The sequence below is a fragment of the Scomber japonicus genome, chromosome 24 (genome assembly GCF_027409825.1).
Source record: "Scomber japonicus isolate fScoJap1 chromosome 24, fScoJap1.pri, whole genome shotgun sequence".
Classification (NCBI taxonomy): domain Eukaryota; kingdom Metazoa; phylum Chordata; class Actinopteri; order Scombriformes; family Scombridae; genus Scomber; species Scomber japonicus.
In genome coordinates this window covers 13,969,829-13,986,412 of record NC_070601.1, presented here as the reverse complement: position 1 = coordinate 13,986,412, position 16,584 = coordinate 13,969,829, and the positions used below count along the sequence as shown (strand labels likewise).

The 16,584-nt window shown below is 39.2% G+C and overlaps 1 protein-coding gene across 1 annotated transcript in view; it reads right to left on the bottom strand.

The window, feature by feature from the left end:
- Nucleotides 1–1,511: 1,511 nt before the first annotated feature.
- The window catches only part of dock9b (dedicator of cytokinesis 9b), a 43,590-nt gene continuing 28,517 nt past the window's right edge, over nucleotides 1,512–16,584 (bottom strand). Inside the window, exons 33-52 of the mRNA XM_053314320.1 lie at nucleotides 16,340–16,470; nucleotides 14,679–14,793; nucleotides 14,511–14,577; nucleotides 13,713–13,760; nucleotides 13,152–13,288; nucleotides 12,227–12,342; nucleotides 12,007–12,144; nucleotides 11,543–11,725; nucleotides 11,340–11,453; nucleotides 10,441–10,656; nucleotides 10,264–10,321; nucleotides 8,318–8,424; nucleotides 7,441–7,563; nucleotides 6,866–6,979; nucleotides 5,576–5,722; nucleotides 4,756–4,966; nucleotides 4,058–4,248; nucleotides 3,848–3,948; nucleotides 3,510–3,648; nucleotides 1,512–2,674 (exon numbers count right to left, since the gene is read on the bottom strand). Of these exons, the coding sequence (XP_053170295.1) occupies nucleotides 2,564–2,674; nucleotides 3,510–3,648; nucleotides 3,848–3,948; nucleotides 4,058–4,248; nucleotides 4,756–4,966; nucleotides 5,576–5,722; nucleotides 6,866–6,979; nucleotides 7,441–7,563; nucleotides 8,318–8,424; nucleotides 10,264–10,321; nucleotides 10,441–10,656; nucleotides 11,340–11,453; nucleotides 11,543–11,725; nucleotides 12,007–12,144; nucleotides 12,227–12,342; nucleotides 13,152–13,288; nucleotides 13,713–13,760; nucleotides 14,511–14,577; nucleotides 14,679–14,793; nucleotides 16,340–16,470 (2,567 nt within the window). The 3' untranslated portion in view covers nucleotides 1,512–2,563. The remainder of the gene's footprint in view (nucleotides 2,675–3,509; nucleotides 3,649–3,847; nucleotides 3,949–4,057; nucleotides 4,249–4,755; nucleotides 4,967–5,575; nucleotides 5,723–6,865; nucleotides 6,980–7,440; nucleotides 7,564–8,317; nucleotides 8,425–10,263; nucleotides 10,322–10,440; nucleotides 10,657–11,339; nucleotides 11,454–11,542; nucleotides 11,726–12,006; nucleotides 12,145–12,226; nucleotides 12,343–13,151; nucleotides 13,289–13,712; nucleotides 13,761–14,510; nucleotides 14,578–14,678; nucleotides 14,794–16,339; nucleotides 16,471–16,584) is intronic.

Here is a 16,584-nt window from a genome sequence, read left to right as displayed (position 1 = left end):
GTTAAAATGCTTGAGCCAGTGTTTTAAGAGTTAATACAGTAATGCTACTAAGGATATGAGTGTTTAGCATTAGCATTTAGCTTGTAATAGCAGGTGTAGATAACTGAAAAGACTGTCGCTCAGTGTTTTTAACTACAAAATAGAAATGTATAAATCAAACTTTTAACAATATTTAAGTTATTTACATTTCAGAGGGAAATATTGTACTTCTAGTATGTTATTACTTTTTACATCAATGTTTTATACACAAATTGATCAATTTATAAAATATGCAGAGTTAAGATTTATACAGTTACAACATTAAAACACTGCTCACGACTTTTACTTGAAGATTTCAGTACTTTCAGTTCTCCAGTAGGCTACATTTAGTCAGTTCATACAAATGAACACTGTTGCTGGCTTGTTGTTGTTATAGAAAATATCTACATGTCTCAAAGTTGTTGTCCTTTGACATAAACTGCAACAAGTTTAAATATAGTATACATGATAATGTAAGATAGATAACAAGGGAGATATCTGTACAGTCAGTATTTATGAACTTACCCATCGTGACATGCGGACCAGTCACACATCATGACTCACTCATCTTCTACATTTGATGAAAGTATTTGCTCCTCTTTGCTGCAGCGTTTACACAGTTCAGCAGGGCTTAAATAAAAGCTTTACTGACAGTTGAGCAGTCTGCAGCTTGTGCTTCACAGATAAGGGACAGCTTTGAGTTGCATCTGGAACAAGAGAGGGGGCTTACAGGGTGAGAATATGTGGAAGGACCCAGGACCTGTCTGCTCTTCCAAAACTAACACAGGAAACAGAAAGATTTCAATTTTCCATCACAAACAGGCGTTATTACTTGATGCTGTCACCAAGTGTTTGCTCATGGGGGACTGTTGGGTCTGCAAAAAAGGACTTTGAGATAACATTTTTGAGATTTGATGCTATATAAATAAATTTGAATCTTCCAAAATCTTAGTAAGATAATATTTTAGTAGCTTCCCCTGATTCAGGAATAATCAGCTACGTTTCAGATTTACAATTCAGTATCTCTACTATCATTCTGAAATCCATAACTACTGATACTCACATCAACAGAACAACAAACACACGTGAAGGGGATAAAAAAAAGTCAGGTTAAAAAACAAGTCAGGTAAAAAGAATGTTAAATGACTTAAATGAATAAAGAATGCAAACAACATTGGCTGTGGCAAAATAAAAATAAAAAAGTAAAAAAGACATCAGCAAAAAGAAAAAAACAAAACAAACCACAACAAAAAAAAACCTAAAGATGACCTTTACAATCAGAAGACTTTGAGTTCTGGCAACAGCACTGCTACGTAATCACAGGAACAGATACAGACATGAGTTTTAGGATACATGCGTGTGTCGTCACCACTTCCTCAAATGTTCATCTTCTTGTCCTTGAATGATAATAACTGAACATATCTGAAAAGACTTTACAGTGAACATACAAAAGCAAGGTAGTAGAAGAGGTAATATCACAGATTTTATTTATTATTAAGTCTTAAACATATTTACATGGGCTGTCATTAAGTAAAAATGTTTTTTTTCATGATTTTACCATCTACTGTACATGACAGACAAAGAAACAAAGGGGTAAATTGTCACATCCTTGTCTTGCATTGCACAGTCTTTTTCTAAAGTCTTTGGCAAGAGTGGTTTTCTGTGCAGTAGGTAGCCTCGACAACAATAGAAAATATTGCACACACTTTTCTTTACAGAAAATAGGTTAAACATTGTGGTTCACTTGGCTTTAGACAGTTCCTATACATGTCCATTGGCCTAAAATAGAGAGAATAATTCTTTGAAATGTCCAAGGTAAGAGAAAAGATAAACTGCATGGAAAAATGCATCTGCTGTAATAGAGCCTCAATGAAAAAGAATAAAAACATGAAATGTAAAAATACTATGCATCAGCTGAAGAATGTATGTACGGTTACAGCAGTGGCATTTACTTATTTCCAACAAAAACACTCTCTTACAAACACTGTACATAAATGGGAGCCCTACAGTTAAAAAAACAGATACAGAAGAGGAAGTAGAGGTAGGGTCCCTGCAAGATTTAGACTGGGTCAATGTAAATACTGAAGTTCTTTGTGTTTGTTTTAATCTATGGATAGGGTCCCTTAGGTGTGGCTTACAACACCAGGACAATTCAGATAACATCATGTTGTCAGTCACAGTATTGGATACACACTTGCCGAAACATCACATGTGCTTTGCCCTATTTTCCATAGGATAAAACAAACCATACAAAAAGATAAATGACCCAAATCTGGCAATAAGTGGATAGCACTCTCAAAGCTTGAAAGCCAACAGTATTCACTGGAGTCTCCATAGGAAACAAGAAGAAAGGGCCTACTGATGACAGGGAGTGAACACCATATTTTCCAGCTCATGGCATGTACGGACATAGAAAGAGAAAAAAAACAAAACAATGGATGATGGCTTCAGGTTGTGTTCAGAATGTGTCCAAACTGGTTCCACTTGAAGGTTTAACCAATCCTTAGTGGTGATGAAAGCATGAATCTGTTTTTTCTTTTTTTTTTCAGAGTATGGTGGTTGAGCTGTGAGCACTGGTTGGTGTGCCGCTGATGGCGTTGAAGATGCCCATAGAGTCAGACAGAGTGTTCCTTGTGCCATCATCCACTGGGTTTATCTATAAGAAAAGGTACATTAGAAAGATTAGGACATCTACTTATCTTCTTTATAAAAGAAATGTGTACATAAAAGTTCAATCAAATGTAGGGACTGTATAAAAATGATATGTGGTGACTGATCAAGGTCACTAATTTTTGGGGAATGGTTTTTAGAATCTCTTTATTCAAACAGAGATAGATTCAGACATAGAAATTCACCATGATGTTGTGTGCACCAATCATTTTCATACAGTCCCTAGCTGTTCCACTATACAGCAATAATGTCATCAAATGACAAAAGCAGCATTACCATCCAATCTGCGCAGGCCAGCACAAAGACAGCAGGAGACAGGAGACATGGTTAGTAAATGAGCAGAAGATTGCAGTAGAGGACAGCTCTTTAAAGTTAGTTGCATATAACATTAAACATGTTAGACAGCTTGAAACAGTGAGGAATGTTCAACTTAAAATATTTACATATGCTATTTGGTGGAACATTTTATTCTAAGCTCCTTATCTTTGTCAGAATTAATTCTTTAAAAACTGTGTCTCATCCTTTTTTCTTCAATACACAATGACAAACAATGTATCCCAAGACTACTTCTTACAATAGCAAAAGTTTTCATTTTTATATCACTGATGTCTGTTTAGAAATATGCTGGTGTTTGAAAGAGTGTACTACCTGACACTTAGATGTGTGGGATTTGTCTAAGTGGACAATAAAATATGTGTTGAAAATCAGGTAACCTGGTATATTTCTCTGCAGCTGAACCCTGAAAATGTTCAAAGACTCAGGATAATTTAAATGCAGTAACAGCTGAACATTATAGCACATATCCACTTCAGAGCTCCTACCTGTTCATGCATGATGTTTGACAGCTCCCTGGCCAGGTCCCTGTAATTAGCCTTCATCTCATCATGATACTCCTGCTGGTCCTCTTTGATCAGCCGCTCGTTCACTCCCAGCCCCTGACCGCAGGCATCCACAAACTGCCTGTGGAGAGATACACATACGCATTTTATTACTTTAAAATTCACATAAAGCAACATGCATACAACAGCCAAACTCTTTTTAATATAAAATTGACAAGCAGTGCTTTTATTCATCAAAAGCAAACCTGAGTCATAGACAAACTGATTTGCAAAAACTGTAGTTTCATATATGCAGATGATGTTTTTCTTTCTATCAGTACCTGAAGACCTCTTTCAGCTGTTTGACCTTGTTGTCAGGATATTTCTTGGCACTGCTGTCATCTAAAAAGGCTCTGGCATAGGCAAGAGGACCTGCATTCACCTGGAGAAAAACAAAGGTCAAAGATCAAATATTGCACTGATTTGAGTTAAGATGATTAATCAAGATGATTAATAGCCTTTTAACAGCCATGTGACCTCATCATCTGTACCTGAACACTGATGCTGCCTTGCAGTTTAAGCTGCAAGCGGATCATGTCCACCTCAGAGGCCGAACACAGCAGTCGCAGCTCGGCCACCTTGGCACTCATCTCGTCTATGGCCACCTCTATGGGGCTCAGGTCGGTCTGGTGTTGGTACATGACCGCTATGCGCTTCTTCACATATGGGAAACAGTGAGTGGCTGAGTGGAAATGTATTGGGGGAGAAAAAAGGGGGTATAGAGGATATAGATTATGATTTCAAATGTCACATAGATCATACAAAAAAAATAATAATATCAGTAATAGAATCATGTGACAGCAGCTAGGTAGCCTGGATGCTAAGACATGTTAACACCTCTTATATACATGCTTATCTATACCTAGCAGTGAACACAGGATATGTTTCAATTTGCATGTAAACAGAGTGAATAAGTCTGTTCTACAGCAAGTCAGTATCAGTTGGTGTTATAATTAACAAGAAAAGATAACACCTGAACTTTGGGATAAAGTGGAAAGTAATAAACCTCACCTTGCCTTATCTGATTCACTTTTCAGGTGTTTGCCGCTAAGGCAAGATACCTGACAGTTTGCTGCAGTCAACAACAACAGATGGCAACAAGGAAGATATTCTTATTTTCTTTTTCCTGACATTGCTACTGCATAAGACTGACAAGAAACACTTGTTTTTCAATGTGCACGTGACCTACTGGTCAGAACGGTTCGCCGTTTACACTGCTCCTCCACCCCGCCCTGCTTCTTGCCAGATACTGTGAATGGCGTCTCAAACACAAAGCGCCGGATGTTGTGGCTCTTCTCAAAGTCAGTCTTCCTGTCGTCCAGCTCCTTGTCATCTAGGTATGGGGTGACGTGGGTCACCTGGATGTAGGCGTACTTGGAGTCCAGGTCTTTCGGGTTCACCTGTGGGTACAGATGAGGCAACAATATGTTTTGGATTCACACAAATGTAGATAGTCATAAAATACCATAACCATGACAACAGTCAGTCATCTGAAAACCTGATGTAAACACAGCATAGATGGGATTTACAAGAAAGAGTCATAAGGAAGGTTGTAATGGGAAAAAAAACATGCCATAAATATTGGCTGATGTACCAATAAAGCAATTATTAGAAACAAACATCAATCAATGAGTTTGTAATGTAAATGAATAGTGTACTAGTGGTTCTGAACTTGATTATCAATGATGTGGAAAATCATTACAGGATTCAAGTAGTTGTTTGTTTCAATTGTTAAGACATTTACAGTACAGTACATGCCCTCCTCTTTATAAGTTTCAGTATATTTTTGGCATTTAACACTACAAGCTTATGAAATTGTAATTAAACACACTTGGGGAACTTAGTGTGTTCACTCGCAGATTTATAGCTGTGTTGTAACCATGACTTTTCTCATTACTGACCCTGTGCCACAAACCTACAATAACATGTCCTCCCAAGACAATTGCACAACTGTCAGGGTCTGCTGTTTACTGCTGTAGCCATATCAACACACATGAGTGTGACCCCACCCTGCCAGAGTCCTGGATGATCTTGACGTTCTCTTGGCCGAACTTGTCCGAGTAGAGTTTCAGGAGCCTCTGGGAGATCTCAGACAATGGGGTGAACTTTGGCTCCTTGTAGATGTATTCCTTCCCATCCTCATCCTCGAAGAAGCCCTGCGGAGGAGAGGAAGGCAGTAAGAGACACCAGCCCGGCCATGAACTCTGTGATTGTGAGACGCTTTTCTCAAATCCTCTGAGTAAAAGGATGAGTCAAACTTTGAAAAAGAGCATTTACTATCTTTTGCTATTTTATTTGAAATGCAGGATCCATAGCGTACACCATTTTTCCATGTTCATATGAAAACCATCAAACGCATTGTAAAAGGGAGCTCTTTCTCAAAATTTTGACTGTTAAGATGAATAACATTCATTACACAGTATATAGGAAAGAAAATATAATATCATCCACAGAAACAAGTCAATCAACCAAAGAGACCAAACAGAGACTAAGTTGGGGATATGAAAATAGTTAAAAAATTACCCTACAATATAGCAAATTTGGGGAAAACATCCCTGTCTGCTCATGGTGATAATCATGCATAAATAACAGCTACTCAGTTGTGTATCTGTGGAAAAGTACACAGAGGAGTGTGTGGGTGGAAGAGTGTGCGGGGGAGTCCCAGGGGTAAAAGGGTTGATCAAGGGGAAGGTTAATGGAGAGGTTACCCAGAACAACACATACAGTAGGATTAAAAAAAGTCCCCAGTATGTGCAAGCCTGTGCTATTTTGAAACTAAGTGAAGGCTTTGGGGGAAAATACAGCTGAATAATAGCATCTGCCTAAAATTACTTCTATTTACAATCATCAAACCACTAAAGAGCTGAATCTAGGATTCTACAGCTGCCTTTTGCACCTAATTTAACTAAAAACACTCAATTCTGCCTTGAGCATGCAATAATATGATGCAAGACACGGAGGAGCACACCAGCCCAACACACAGCAAGAACCTCTACACACTTACCGCAGCCTTGGATGGGGAGAAAAAAAGGAGAGAGTTCTCCATTAAAAAGAGAGCTTTAGTATGTGCAGATATAGATACAAAGATGAATGCGTGTGTGTCAGTGTGAATGTGCACACATGCAAAAGGAAATAGAGAAGATGACTGTTGTGCTTTCATTAAGTTTAGATTAAGTTGGAGTTCATGCAAGTAAAAACCTTTTGGTAACTACAGTATATTATGAATGTAGTTAAAACTTATTTGTTCAACATTAGAGTGAATACTAGCTTTGGAAATCTGCCCCCCCCCCCTGCCTTACCTGACCAAAGAAGGCCACTCTGAAGTACGTGCCCAGCAGTCTTTTACCGCTATGCATCACCTCCATCACTTTAGTATATGCACGGTGGAGTGTGTCATACAGGTGTGTCAGTTTCTGTTTCACAAATGTAAAAAAAAAAATTGCAGAAATCATTAATAACAAGAATCAACAAGGATTATTTAGTAGGGGCTACATCCAACTGACTCTTTGGTGGAGATTTCAGCAATTACTGTAAGCTACTTATTTTTTTGCAAAGGAATGTTACTGGTCATAGCAAACCATAAAAGGTAAAACTCCAGAGTGTGCCGAAATGATCATGTTTGCATATAATTCAACTTTTAATTTGTCAAAGTAAGAGTGTGTTATTTATTCAATCTCAATATACAAGATTATCAAGTTATAACCCATGTTTGTGTTCTTAAAAGTAATGAAAACATGATGCAGACATGCTTAATAAAGAATATTTATGTATCTATTGCAGGTTTATTGTAACTTGTAACTTTGAATCCACACCATGTTTCCTGGCAGGTTCATCTTTTGTTGCCATCCCCAGGTTTATAACATGTGCATGTTACCTCAAAGTCTCTGCGGTTTTCATAGATGGGAATAATGAGCCTGTAGATGTCAGCGATGAGCTCATAACGCTCTGCCTTCCAGAGGCCATCAGCACACTCTTCCAACAGCTCCATCAGTACCTCCTGAACACACACACACACACACACACACACACACACACACACACACAAATGTGAACTTTATTTAAACTTTCTCCTCTTCCCTGCAATCTTATTTTAGAAAGTGACATTCTTACAAAGAGGGACACCTCTGCTTGTTCTTATTTATCCAGGACACTGTAGTGAACTTAAACACAGCATAGTGTTCCTGTGAAGGCAGCAGGTGGGGGAGGAAATGGACCTGTCATCTCCTCTCTTTTTTATTGGGAGATGGCACAATGAGTGTTGCTCATAAAGAGGAAAACCTCTCAGAGCAGATGGAAGGTTAAAAACATGTTGACCAACTCATAAAATCCCACACATTCTCCAGCCATCCCTTTCAATTTCTCAGGGTCATCAAAGTGTACCAGATGACCATGGCTCAGGACTCAGCTTCAACAGGCGTCTACTCCTGCTCGAGTGTCCACGAGCAAGATGCTGAATCCCTTGAAGAGAGCTGGCCCTGAGCCTTTGTCTGATTTCCCAAGACTGCTCCCTCTGCCAGCTCACTGATTTGATTAGAGAAACACATGTACCAACCCCGTGTCAAAGTCTAAGGAATTCTCACTTTGTCTATTAAGTGCTATTGATACTCTTTACAGAGATACAATCTCTGCTAGTCAATCATTATGTGACACGTGAAGCTAATGAGGGATTTAAAAAAAACAAGTACTGGCAGACACTCAAACACGGTGCACGGCATGTGGAATGTAGAAAAGATCACAGCAGAAAGGTTTACCTCGTTGAAGTGAACATCCTGCATCCCAACGTCCTCCATCATGGCTGCCTCTTCGTCAATGTTGGGAGTAATGACACGGAAAGCCGAGCAGCCCTGCCTGAACATACCTGACATACAGGACACAACCAGAGAGATGCACAACCAACATGAGTGACATAAAACACAGAGAATGAGTTTTATTTTCAGGGTCTCTGCATGATTCTCCAAGACTTTTATAATCATACAGGCTAAAGTATGAAGCATGACTGAAACCAGTATGACCTACAATTATTTATTATTATATCACATTTTTTCAGTTATTCCCAAAAGTAAATAATTTCTGATTATATAACTGATTAAATGAATGTGGTCTGGGCCCAGCTGCTGACTGAAACTCCACGAAAAAGAATTAAATGGTTTCCAGCACAACCTACTTTTGAAACAATCCCACTTCCCAACACTTACAATTTACATTTTAAGACCCATAGATATCCTGATTTTATGCCCTCAAAGGATAACATGAAATAAAGGCTTTTTACACAAATTCATGCGGGAGTGATCTTTGATGGAAAATTAATGCAGAGGTTTATCTCATGCAAGCATTGTCACTGGTCTTTCACTAGAAAATACAATTTTTCACATGAATCAAATAAAAAAACTTGGTCAAGGCTATGCTCGCTATGTTAGCTGTAGAGAGCTAAAATGTTAAGCAGCTACAGCCACCACTAGTTTAACTACCAGAAAAGTTCTTCATCTTAAAGGTGCAGTGTGTGGGATCTAGTGGCATCTCGCGGCATCCACTCCTTCTGAGCATGTAGGAAAACCGTGAAAGTTCCCTCTCTAGAGTCAGTGTTTTGTTGTGTCTGTTCTGGGCTACTGTAGAAACATGGTGCTGCAACATGGAAGGGGACCTGATCTCTTTGTACATATAAGGGGCTCATTCTATGGCACACAGCAGCAACATGCTTCATTCAATAGTTTTTTATAGGAATATGTAAACAGGAAAATAAATATAAATAAATATACTGACATATGCCAGTGGTAAGGTCTATGTGCTGGAGAAATGCCAGTGAGCTTTCATGTGCCACATGCCAGATGAATAGTATTGCGCTAACCAAAGTGTCAGATTGGAGCATGCAGTATGAAACTACAACAGGTGATAAAGTGACAATGTATTTTGAGTGTGTTTGAAATGTCAGCTCTTAAAAATGGTGAGGAAGAAATATTATGGAAAGATTTTATATAATCAGTGTTCTATAAAAAAAAACCTGTCACCTTCCATTCGCAGTGACAGCATCCCTTCAGCTGCCACTTTCAATTTACAAATCCCCAGTAAGGGCAAGTATGATGCTCCATGTGCTATGTTCTATAAAGGGAAGGTCTGCAGGGGAAACACTTTGACCTCATAATGAACTGTTGACGTTTATTAAAGCCTGTCACTTTATACAACAGACCCCTCAGGTCAGATTCTTAGCACAGTATCCTGTTTGATATGTGAACAGACATGAGAAGGAATCTTATCTATGGAATGCAGTGTTGGAGTGTCTTTAACACGGGAATGAGCACATGACCCTTGGACGAGTGCTCAGGTGGAGGATGAAGGTTTATGTGCATGTATGTGTGTGCAGGTGAGTGTGGAACTATTTCTTTTCCCAGTTAAAGTAAAAACAGACAGGAAATATATTGTGTGATTGTTGATGGTGAATTGATTTACTCGATTATAATCCCATTAAAAATCAAGTTACATAATATTGCTTCAGTGCACCATAAATTAGTAAAATTCTTTTGAACTATGTTTATTACACAATTGTAGTGATAAACTGCACTATGTGTTAACCCTTGCCAGTGACTCATTATATTGCTTCTGTAAACATGAATCATAAAACTCATAAAGTGGAGTTCAAATGCTCACTAGTATTTTAGAGTACCATTACTGATGGACACACACTTCTCTGTCCTTAACTCACCTTTTCTCCACAGGTATTCAGCCACTAGAGCAGCAACATGCACATAACACATGGCTGCCTGCAGGTGAAGTAGACAAATACAGAGGCAAGTCACAGGTTAGCAAAAATGATCCTTTAAAGTAATAATAATAATAATCAAATTAAAGTCTTTTTTGTAGTTTTCATTTTGGAAAATACCTCTGAGAGATCTCCGTTCTTGTTGTGGATGCGTGCCATGCTGTCCAGCCAGGTCTTGCGGAGCTCGGGTGTGCTGGTGTAGGACTTGGCCAAGCTGTACTGGAGGTCTACCAGCATCTCCGGGTCGTTCTCATGCTCTTTCATCTGCTCTGTGGCCATCAGCACTGTCCTGATGCGCTTTGTCAGGTCCTTTACATCTGATGGAAATGCTGTGTGCTGCAAAGCAAAACAGAAACTAATGAGGTTTTTATGCCTATTTTTACATGGCAAGCATGACAAAATAAGACAAACAAGAATTAAGTATAAAAACATGAGCTGAAGAGAAACAGGGGTTGAAATTTACCTCATTAGTGAATTAAAGGAGCTTAGATCAAAAACAAAGGTAATGCAATAAGGAAGAAGCTAAAAATATATCCAGAACCACTAAAATATCAACAAGTCTAGAATTTGTGCCATCTGACGTGTATTTAGTTTTTACATAATGAGTAAGCACAGAGCAAGCAATTGTTAGACAAACTCAGTTTCAGAATTTCATTCACCTACCCCAATTCTAACATTATGTTAAGAAAAACACACATAAAATGTCAGGTGAACAAAAGAGACTTTGTTGCAGACAGGTATAATGACAAGTATTATGTCAGATGCTAACAAAGACAAACATGAATCCTGACAATCAATTAAAAACCAGAGATAAACTAACACAAAACATGAAGAGAATGTGATTTTCTCTTATGTCAAATTATAATGATTTATTGGCATATTGTTTAATTTCAATATATTTCATTCATCGTATGACCTATTTCTTCTCATCTCCCCTATGTTTGTGACTTGTTCTATTGTGTTTTGAGCTGAAACACTACTGGCTTGATCCAGTGTATTTCATAGCACTGCCCCCTCACCTTGATGCTCTTGTCACTGTTCGCACAGTTGTTGATGATGGAGAGAGACTGCTGGAAGCGTGTCCCCCCGATGCCGATGACATCAGCAATCAGCTGACTGACAGCGATGACCACCTGAGCGAAAGCAGAGCAAGATTACACAGATGCATGACTTTATGAATAAAACATCTGTAACATGCAAAGACACAAGCAGGAACACTTACCTGCAGGTGTGTTCGCACGAAAGATCTGCGGCCAGTGTAGTCGAAGTTGCTCTTCATGAGGAAGTAGAGAAGGTGGGCGGCGTCGCTGCGGATGGAGCTCAGCTTGGAGTTACAGCACTTCAGGATCTCGTAGCACAGAGAGGCACACATGTCGGCCCGGCCGTCAAAGAACGTACAGGGGAACTGGAGGACACATGGACAGATTTAAATGATGATAGATGGAAACCCAATTTTCCTTAACATTGCAAATGTTAAGCTAAATCACCACCCTACATCTTTATAAAATAGCTACAGCACCAGTCAAAAGCTTGGACACACATTTTGACACGCTTTCTCATTGAAGTGAATGGGAAGTGTCCAAACTTTTGATTGCTACCGCATATTAACATATACATTAAAATATGTGACTTATCCAGGTGAAATAGCTCAACAGACAGTGAACCAAGTGAGGGAAACTCCTTCACCTTGTAGATGAAGGTCCTGAGTGAGGTGAAGACCTGTTTGAGGGCAGTCTCAGATTGTGGGATCTGCAGGAAGCACAAATGCACCTGGAAAACTTTCTTCATCAGTGGATTGTGACCAAGATCTGAATTCAGCTGGGTCTGAGGATACAGAGGGATGTAAGTTTTATTTGGTGTCATGTAACTGGGGTATTTTTTATCAGCAGGTTGTCACGGTTAATACCTTAAATCCCATGATGAAGATACTGAGTGTGTCCAGCACAGTCAGACACACCTCCGTCGACACGTTGGCCTCCAGCAGACACTGGCTGTTCACGTCTGCTTCCGTATGAGAGTACACTGCAATTACAGCAAAGACAGTGAAGGTCACTGTTGTTGGAGATATCACTTTTATTGGAGCAATAAATATGAATAACATTGACAACACAGCACATGATCTGCTCTGATTAGGCAGTTGATCAGCACAAATGAATATTTACAGAGTGATTTGTGCCAGAGACGTTTGTGAGAGGTAAGTTCATTGTTATTGCAACTCTTAATGACTGCCATAAGAGGTCAGTAAAAGACAGATTACTTCCTGCCTAGTTTCAGAAAAAACACTAATGCTGATGCTTTTTTTAGTAGTTGCCATGTCAGAAACTGAAATAACTATGGTCTGATTAAATCTGGATGTGCAGTCAAATAACAATATTTTAAACATGTACCTAAATTGATCAAATAATAAAACATGATTTGTATGTGAAGCCCTCCAATAAACTGGTCTTAAATTAAGGTAGTGTCACTGTAAATGAACCAGGTGGACATAGAACAGCAAAGGAAGTTCGTTTCGAGCATTTATGAAAAAGAAAATAAGCTATTGACACAAATCTCATTTCATGCATTTTTAAAGCAGTCCTTCACTTAATGAGGTGAAAACAGATGAAAAGTTTTAGTCTATTTGTTTTGTACTGAATGTTTTCTATCACTTCTTAACACCTTTATTGATGTTGGCACTACTGTAAAGAGTAAGCTCTGCTGATTGTAGCAGTGTGTGTATGAGCTCTGTGTGGTTTCATTTGACTCAGTAATGGTTCTGAAAAAAGCAGTGCTTATTAAAAATTATTGTTATTATTATTATTATCTGTCCAGTTATGGCAGGACAGGCTTACTGTTGTTGAAGGTGTGGGCATTCTCCAGAGTTCCCAGCTGCTGTAGGCGGGCGTGCAGGATTCCCGCCCTGTTACGAGAAACAGGCAAAGTCAGAGATTTCCTGTCCGGAGCTACAGGCCCTGACCCCTCTTGACTCCTGGTGGGAGAGGAGAAAAGTCACAAGACAGCTAAATTAATACATTTATGGAAGATCAGATGAAAACTTAAATGGATTTATGAAAAATTTCAAAATGTCTCAGTGGTTTTGTATGAGTAGTAACAAGTAATGTTCAGTAATGCAGATAAATAGAAGCATCATGCATTCAGGCAATATGAGAAAAAGAGGAATTCTTACCCATGCAGGAGGGGCCCGGGGCCATGACATTAACCATAAAACAACTTGCCAGCAGCATTATTGATGAGAAAACACACCAGAACCAAGGGGTTAAAAGACTGAGTAAGGTGTTATTTCAGTGTAAATGATCAGCTTAATTAGTTCAAGAGTTATTTTTTTAGATTGGAAATTCAGCTTCATATTTTAAAATGTACATTTATAAATGTTTCTTTAACATTTACTCTACCTGGCGATGAATCTCTTCCCCATATATCTGAACTGATGGAGGCAGACTCTGCAGGACAAACACAAGTGCAGCTCAGCAGGAGATCAATCAAGTGTTCAAACATGGTTAATAACATTCTGCTTACCATCATTTACAATTATAAATACTTACATACAGCTTTGCTAATAGCTATAATTTGGTGAACCTAATCACTCTGTGAGATACTTAGTCCAGTGGGGCATAAATCTACTTAAATTAAAAACAGGAAGTTTTGGTTTTGTTTAATGTCCGAAAATCCATCTCCCAGCACATTTAAAGCTCACTAATTAATACATTATATCTTATTTAAAATAAACCAATATGCAAAAATGACAAGTTGTGGTTCTATAGGAGGTTATGTGCTGTAATTCTTTGTCAACCAGCAGATAAGCACTTTCCATAAAACCACATCTTGTTGGTGTCTAGATTAAACACGCAATATATAGGTCAATTACTGAGCTGTAGAAGTATTGGTGAGTGCTATTTACCACTTTTTCCAGTCTTAAACTAAGCCATGAGAGAGGTATTGATTTTTTTATGTAAGTCTCTGCCTAACAGCAAATCTGCACATTTCCCAAAATGTTAAACTATTCCTTTAAAGGTCTTGCAAGTCAAATTTTGACATTTCTTTCAGCATTTTCAGCACCCAAAATAAACATTAGACATTTAGTATTCTGGTTGGATGAAACAAATGTTAATAATTAAATTAAATGAACTGTAATGTGACTGAAGTCTCACTCTGAATGAATGAAAATATGAAAAAGGTTGCTCTGTACTCACTCTATCAATGTAAAGAAGTCCATTAGCTCAGAAGGAGCTGCTTTGTTCCAGTATGCAAACAGGGCCTCTGAGGATGATGAAATAATATGAGAGTAGTCAGAAAAAGTATAACCATAGAACAACTTATGTTAAAGTTGAGCACAGTAAGCAGCAGGCAGGCTATCCTACCCTCTGACATGCTCTTGAGGATATGCAGAAAACACATGAGCAGGTTCTTGATCTCTTCTCGGTCCAGTTTGTCACAGCGCAGCACAGTGCTGCCCAGAGCCGACGCACACTGGTTCTGGTACACAAAAGAGGGGAGGGGGGGGGAAGTAAAGTGCGAGAAAGTTGGGACAAAAGAAGAAGAAGAAATCAAAGAAAAGGGGCTTTAGTTATCAGCATCATCCAGCTGAGTCGCAGACAGAATGCACACTTCAAAGAGAAAAAAAGAACATCCCTCTCCCCAAACTTCAAGAGATGAGAAATGTCAAGTGTTTTCCTCGAAGTGGGGGGGGGGGGGTGCGGAGAGAGCAAATATAAGCACATTTGCTGCAGCGGCTTTGTGCTTTGAGATAGCAACAACCATTGCAGGTTTGAAGAAAACACATTTCTAGTTACATTACAGCATCTGAGGAAATACACTATGAGGTCAGCTCAGCCTCCACATCTGTAAAAAGCACACACACACACTCCCTGATGTGGGACACTCAGAAGAGAAGAATGTTGGGAGGAACTTTGGGAGGATTTTGGATGCATTGTACAGATATCCACCAAACTGAGGAGTGCTGTATATTTTGTTTCAGATGTATCTAGCTTTTGAAATCCTACAAATTGCAGTTTGCTGGACTCTGTACAATACTAGCCAAAAGTTTCTGATGGCAAAGGCAGAGTGGTGAAGTCAGGAGCAGAATACTTGTATTGGTATGTTTTCTTCATGATTTCCATCCAGCCCTAGCTCTCCACCAGTCTGGCCTGCTGCTGGCTTGTCATTGTCACTGTCACGTTCAGGCAGAGGCACAGAGAGGAGGGAGAAGTCCATTGTGAACCGCTTGGTCGCACGGTTCAGAGGCGGGACTCTGTCCTCGGGGTCCAGGGGGAGAGGGGGCACATTGACCGAGTGCCTCCTGGTAAATCTCTCCTTTTGGTGGAGTTGGGAGATTACAGAGTAAAGAGAAGGGGTGTGGGAGCTCTGGAGGAGGAGAGCATGTGAGCCCAAGAGTGCAGATAATACAGTTAAGATAAAAGTCACGGGTGTGCTGTGATTGTAATCTTTTGACCTGAAGAGCACATCTGATTCACTTTGACACACTGACAACCTCAGTCAACACATAAAGAAACTCTTGAAACATGTGGTTAAATATATCAGAAATGAAGTCATGAAGTCCAGCCTTTTGAAGACAACAGGCAACTGATGTCCTTTTTTTAAGTACTGAGTCATTGACTTCACAACACAACCCATTAGCAAAGGCACATTAAATAATAACTCACTTACATGGGACAAATGTTTGGCAAAAGCATGCATATTATCAGTGATCTCAAAAGGCATCATTCATTTGAGTCATTGGTAAACTGAAAGAATGAATCATTTCAGGAAATATTTTGTTATGGAATAGTGTGGGGGATTTCTTTGAGAATGACAGAGAAGATTAGTTGAGTTGGCTGGGTGACAAGGGATGTGAGAATTGTATCCGTTATAACTTTGGACATTGTCTTAAATCACTCAAATTGTAACTAAAATGGTCTTAACTAAAGATAATAAAACTCTATGCATATTTATGTCTTGGTTTACACCTCAGTAGTGCCATTTTGGAGGGCATCCCACCAATGTGTATGTTATGTTCATGTACCTTCTCCAGGGAGTTGGTCTTGTCACTGCTCTTGTCCAGCAGGCTGTTTCCTGAGTCGGTGGAGACCAGAGAGCCTCTTGAGTCAGCGTGGTTAACTGAGCAGACATTTGGGGTGGAGCTGTGAGGGGAAGCTGTAGCAACAGAGCAAAAAAACATGTTTGTTGCATGTTAGAAGACGGGATAAATTTACAGTGCACAGGTTATCATGGAGACATAGGTGCTATTACAAGGATGTACAAGAGAAT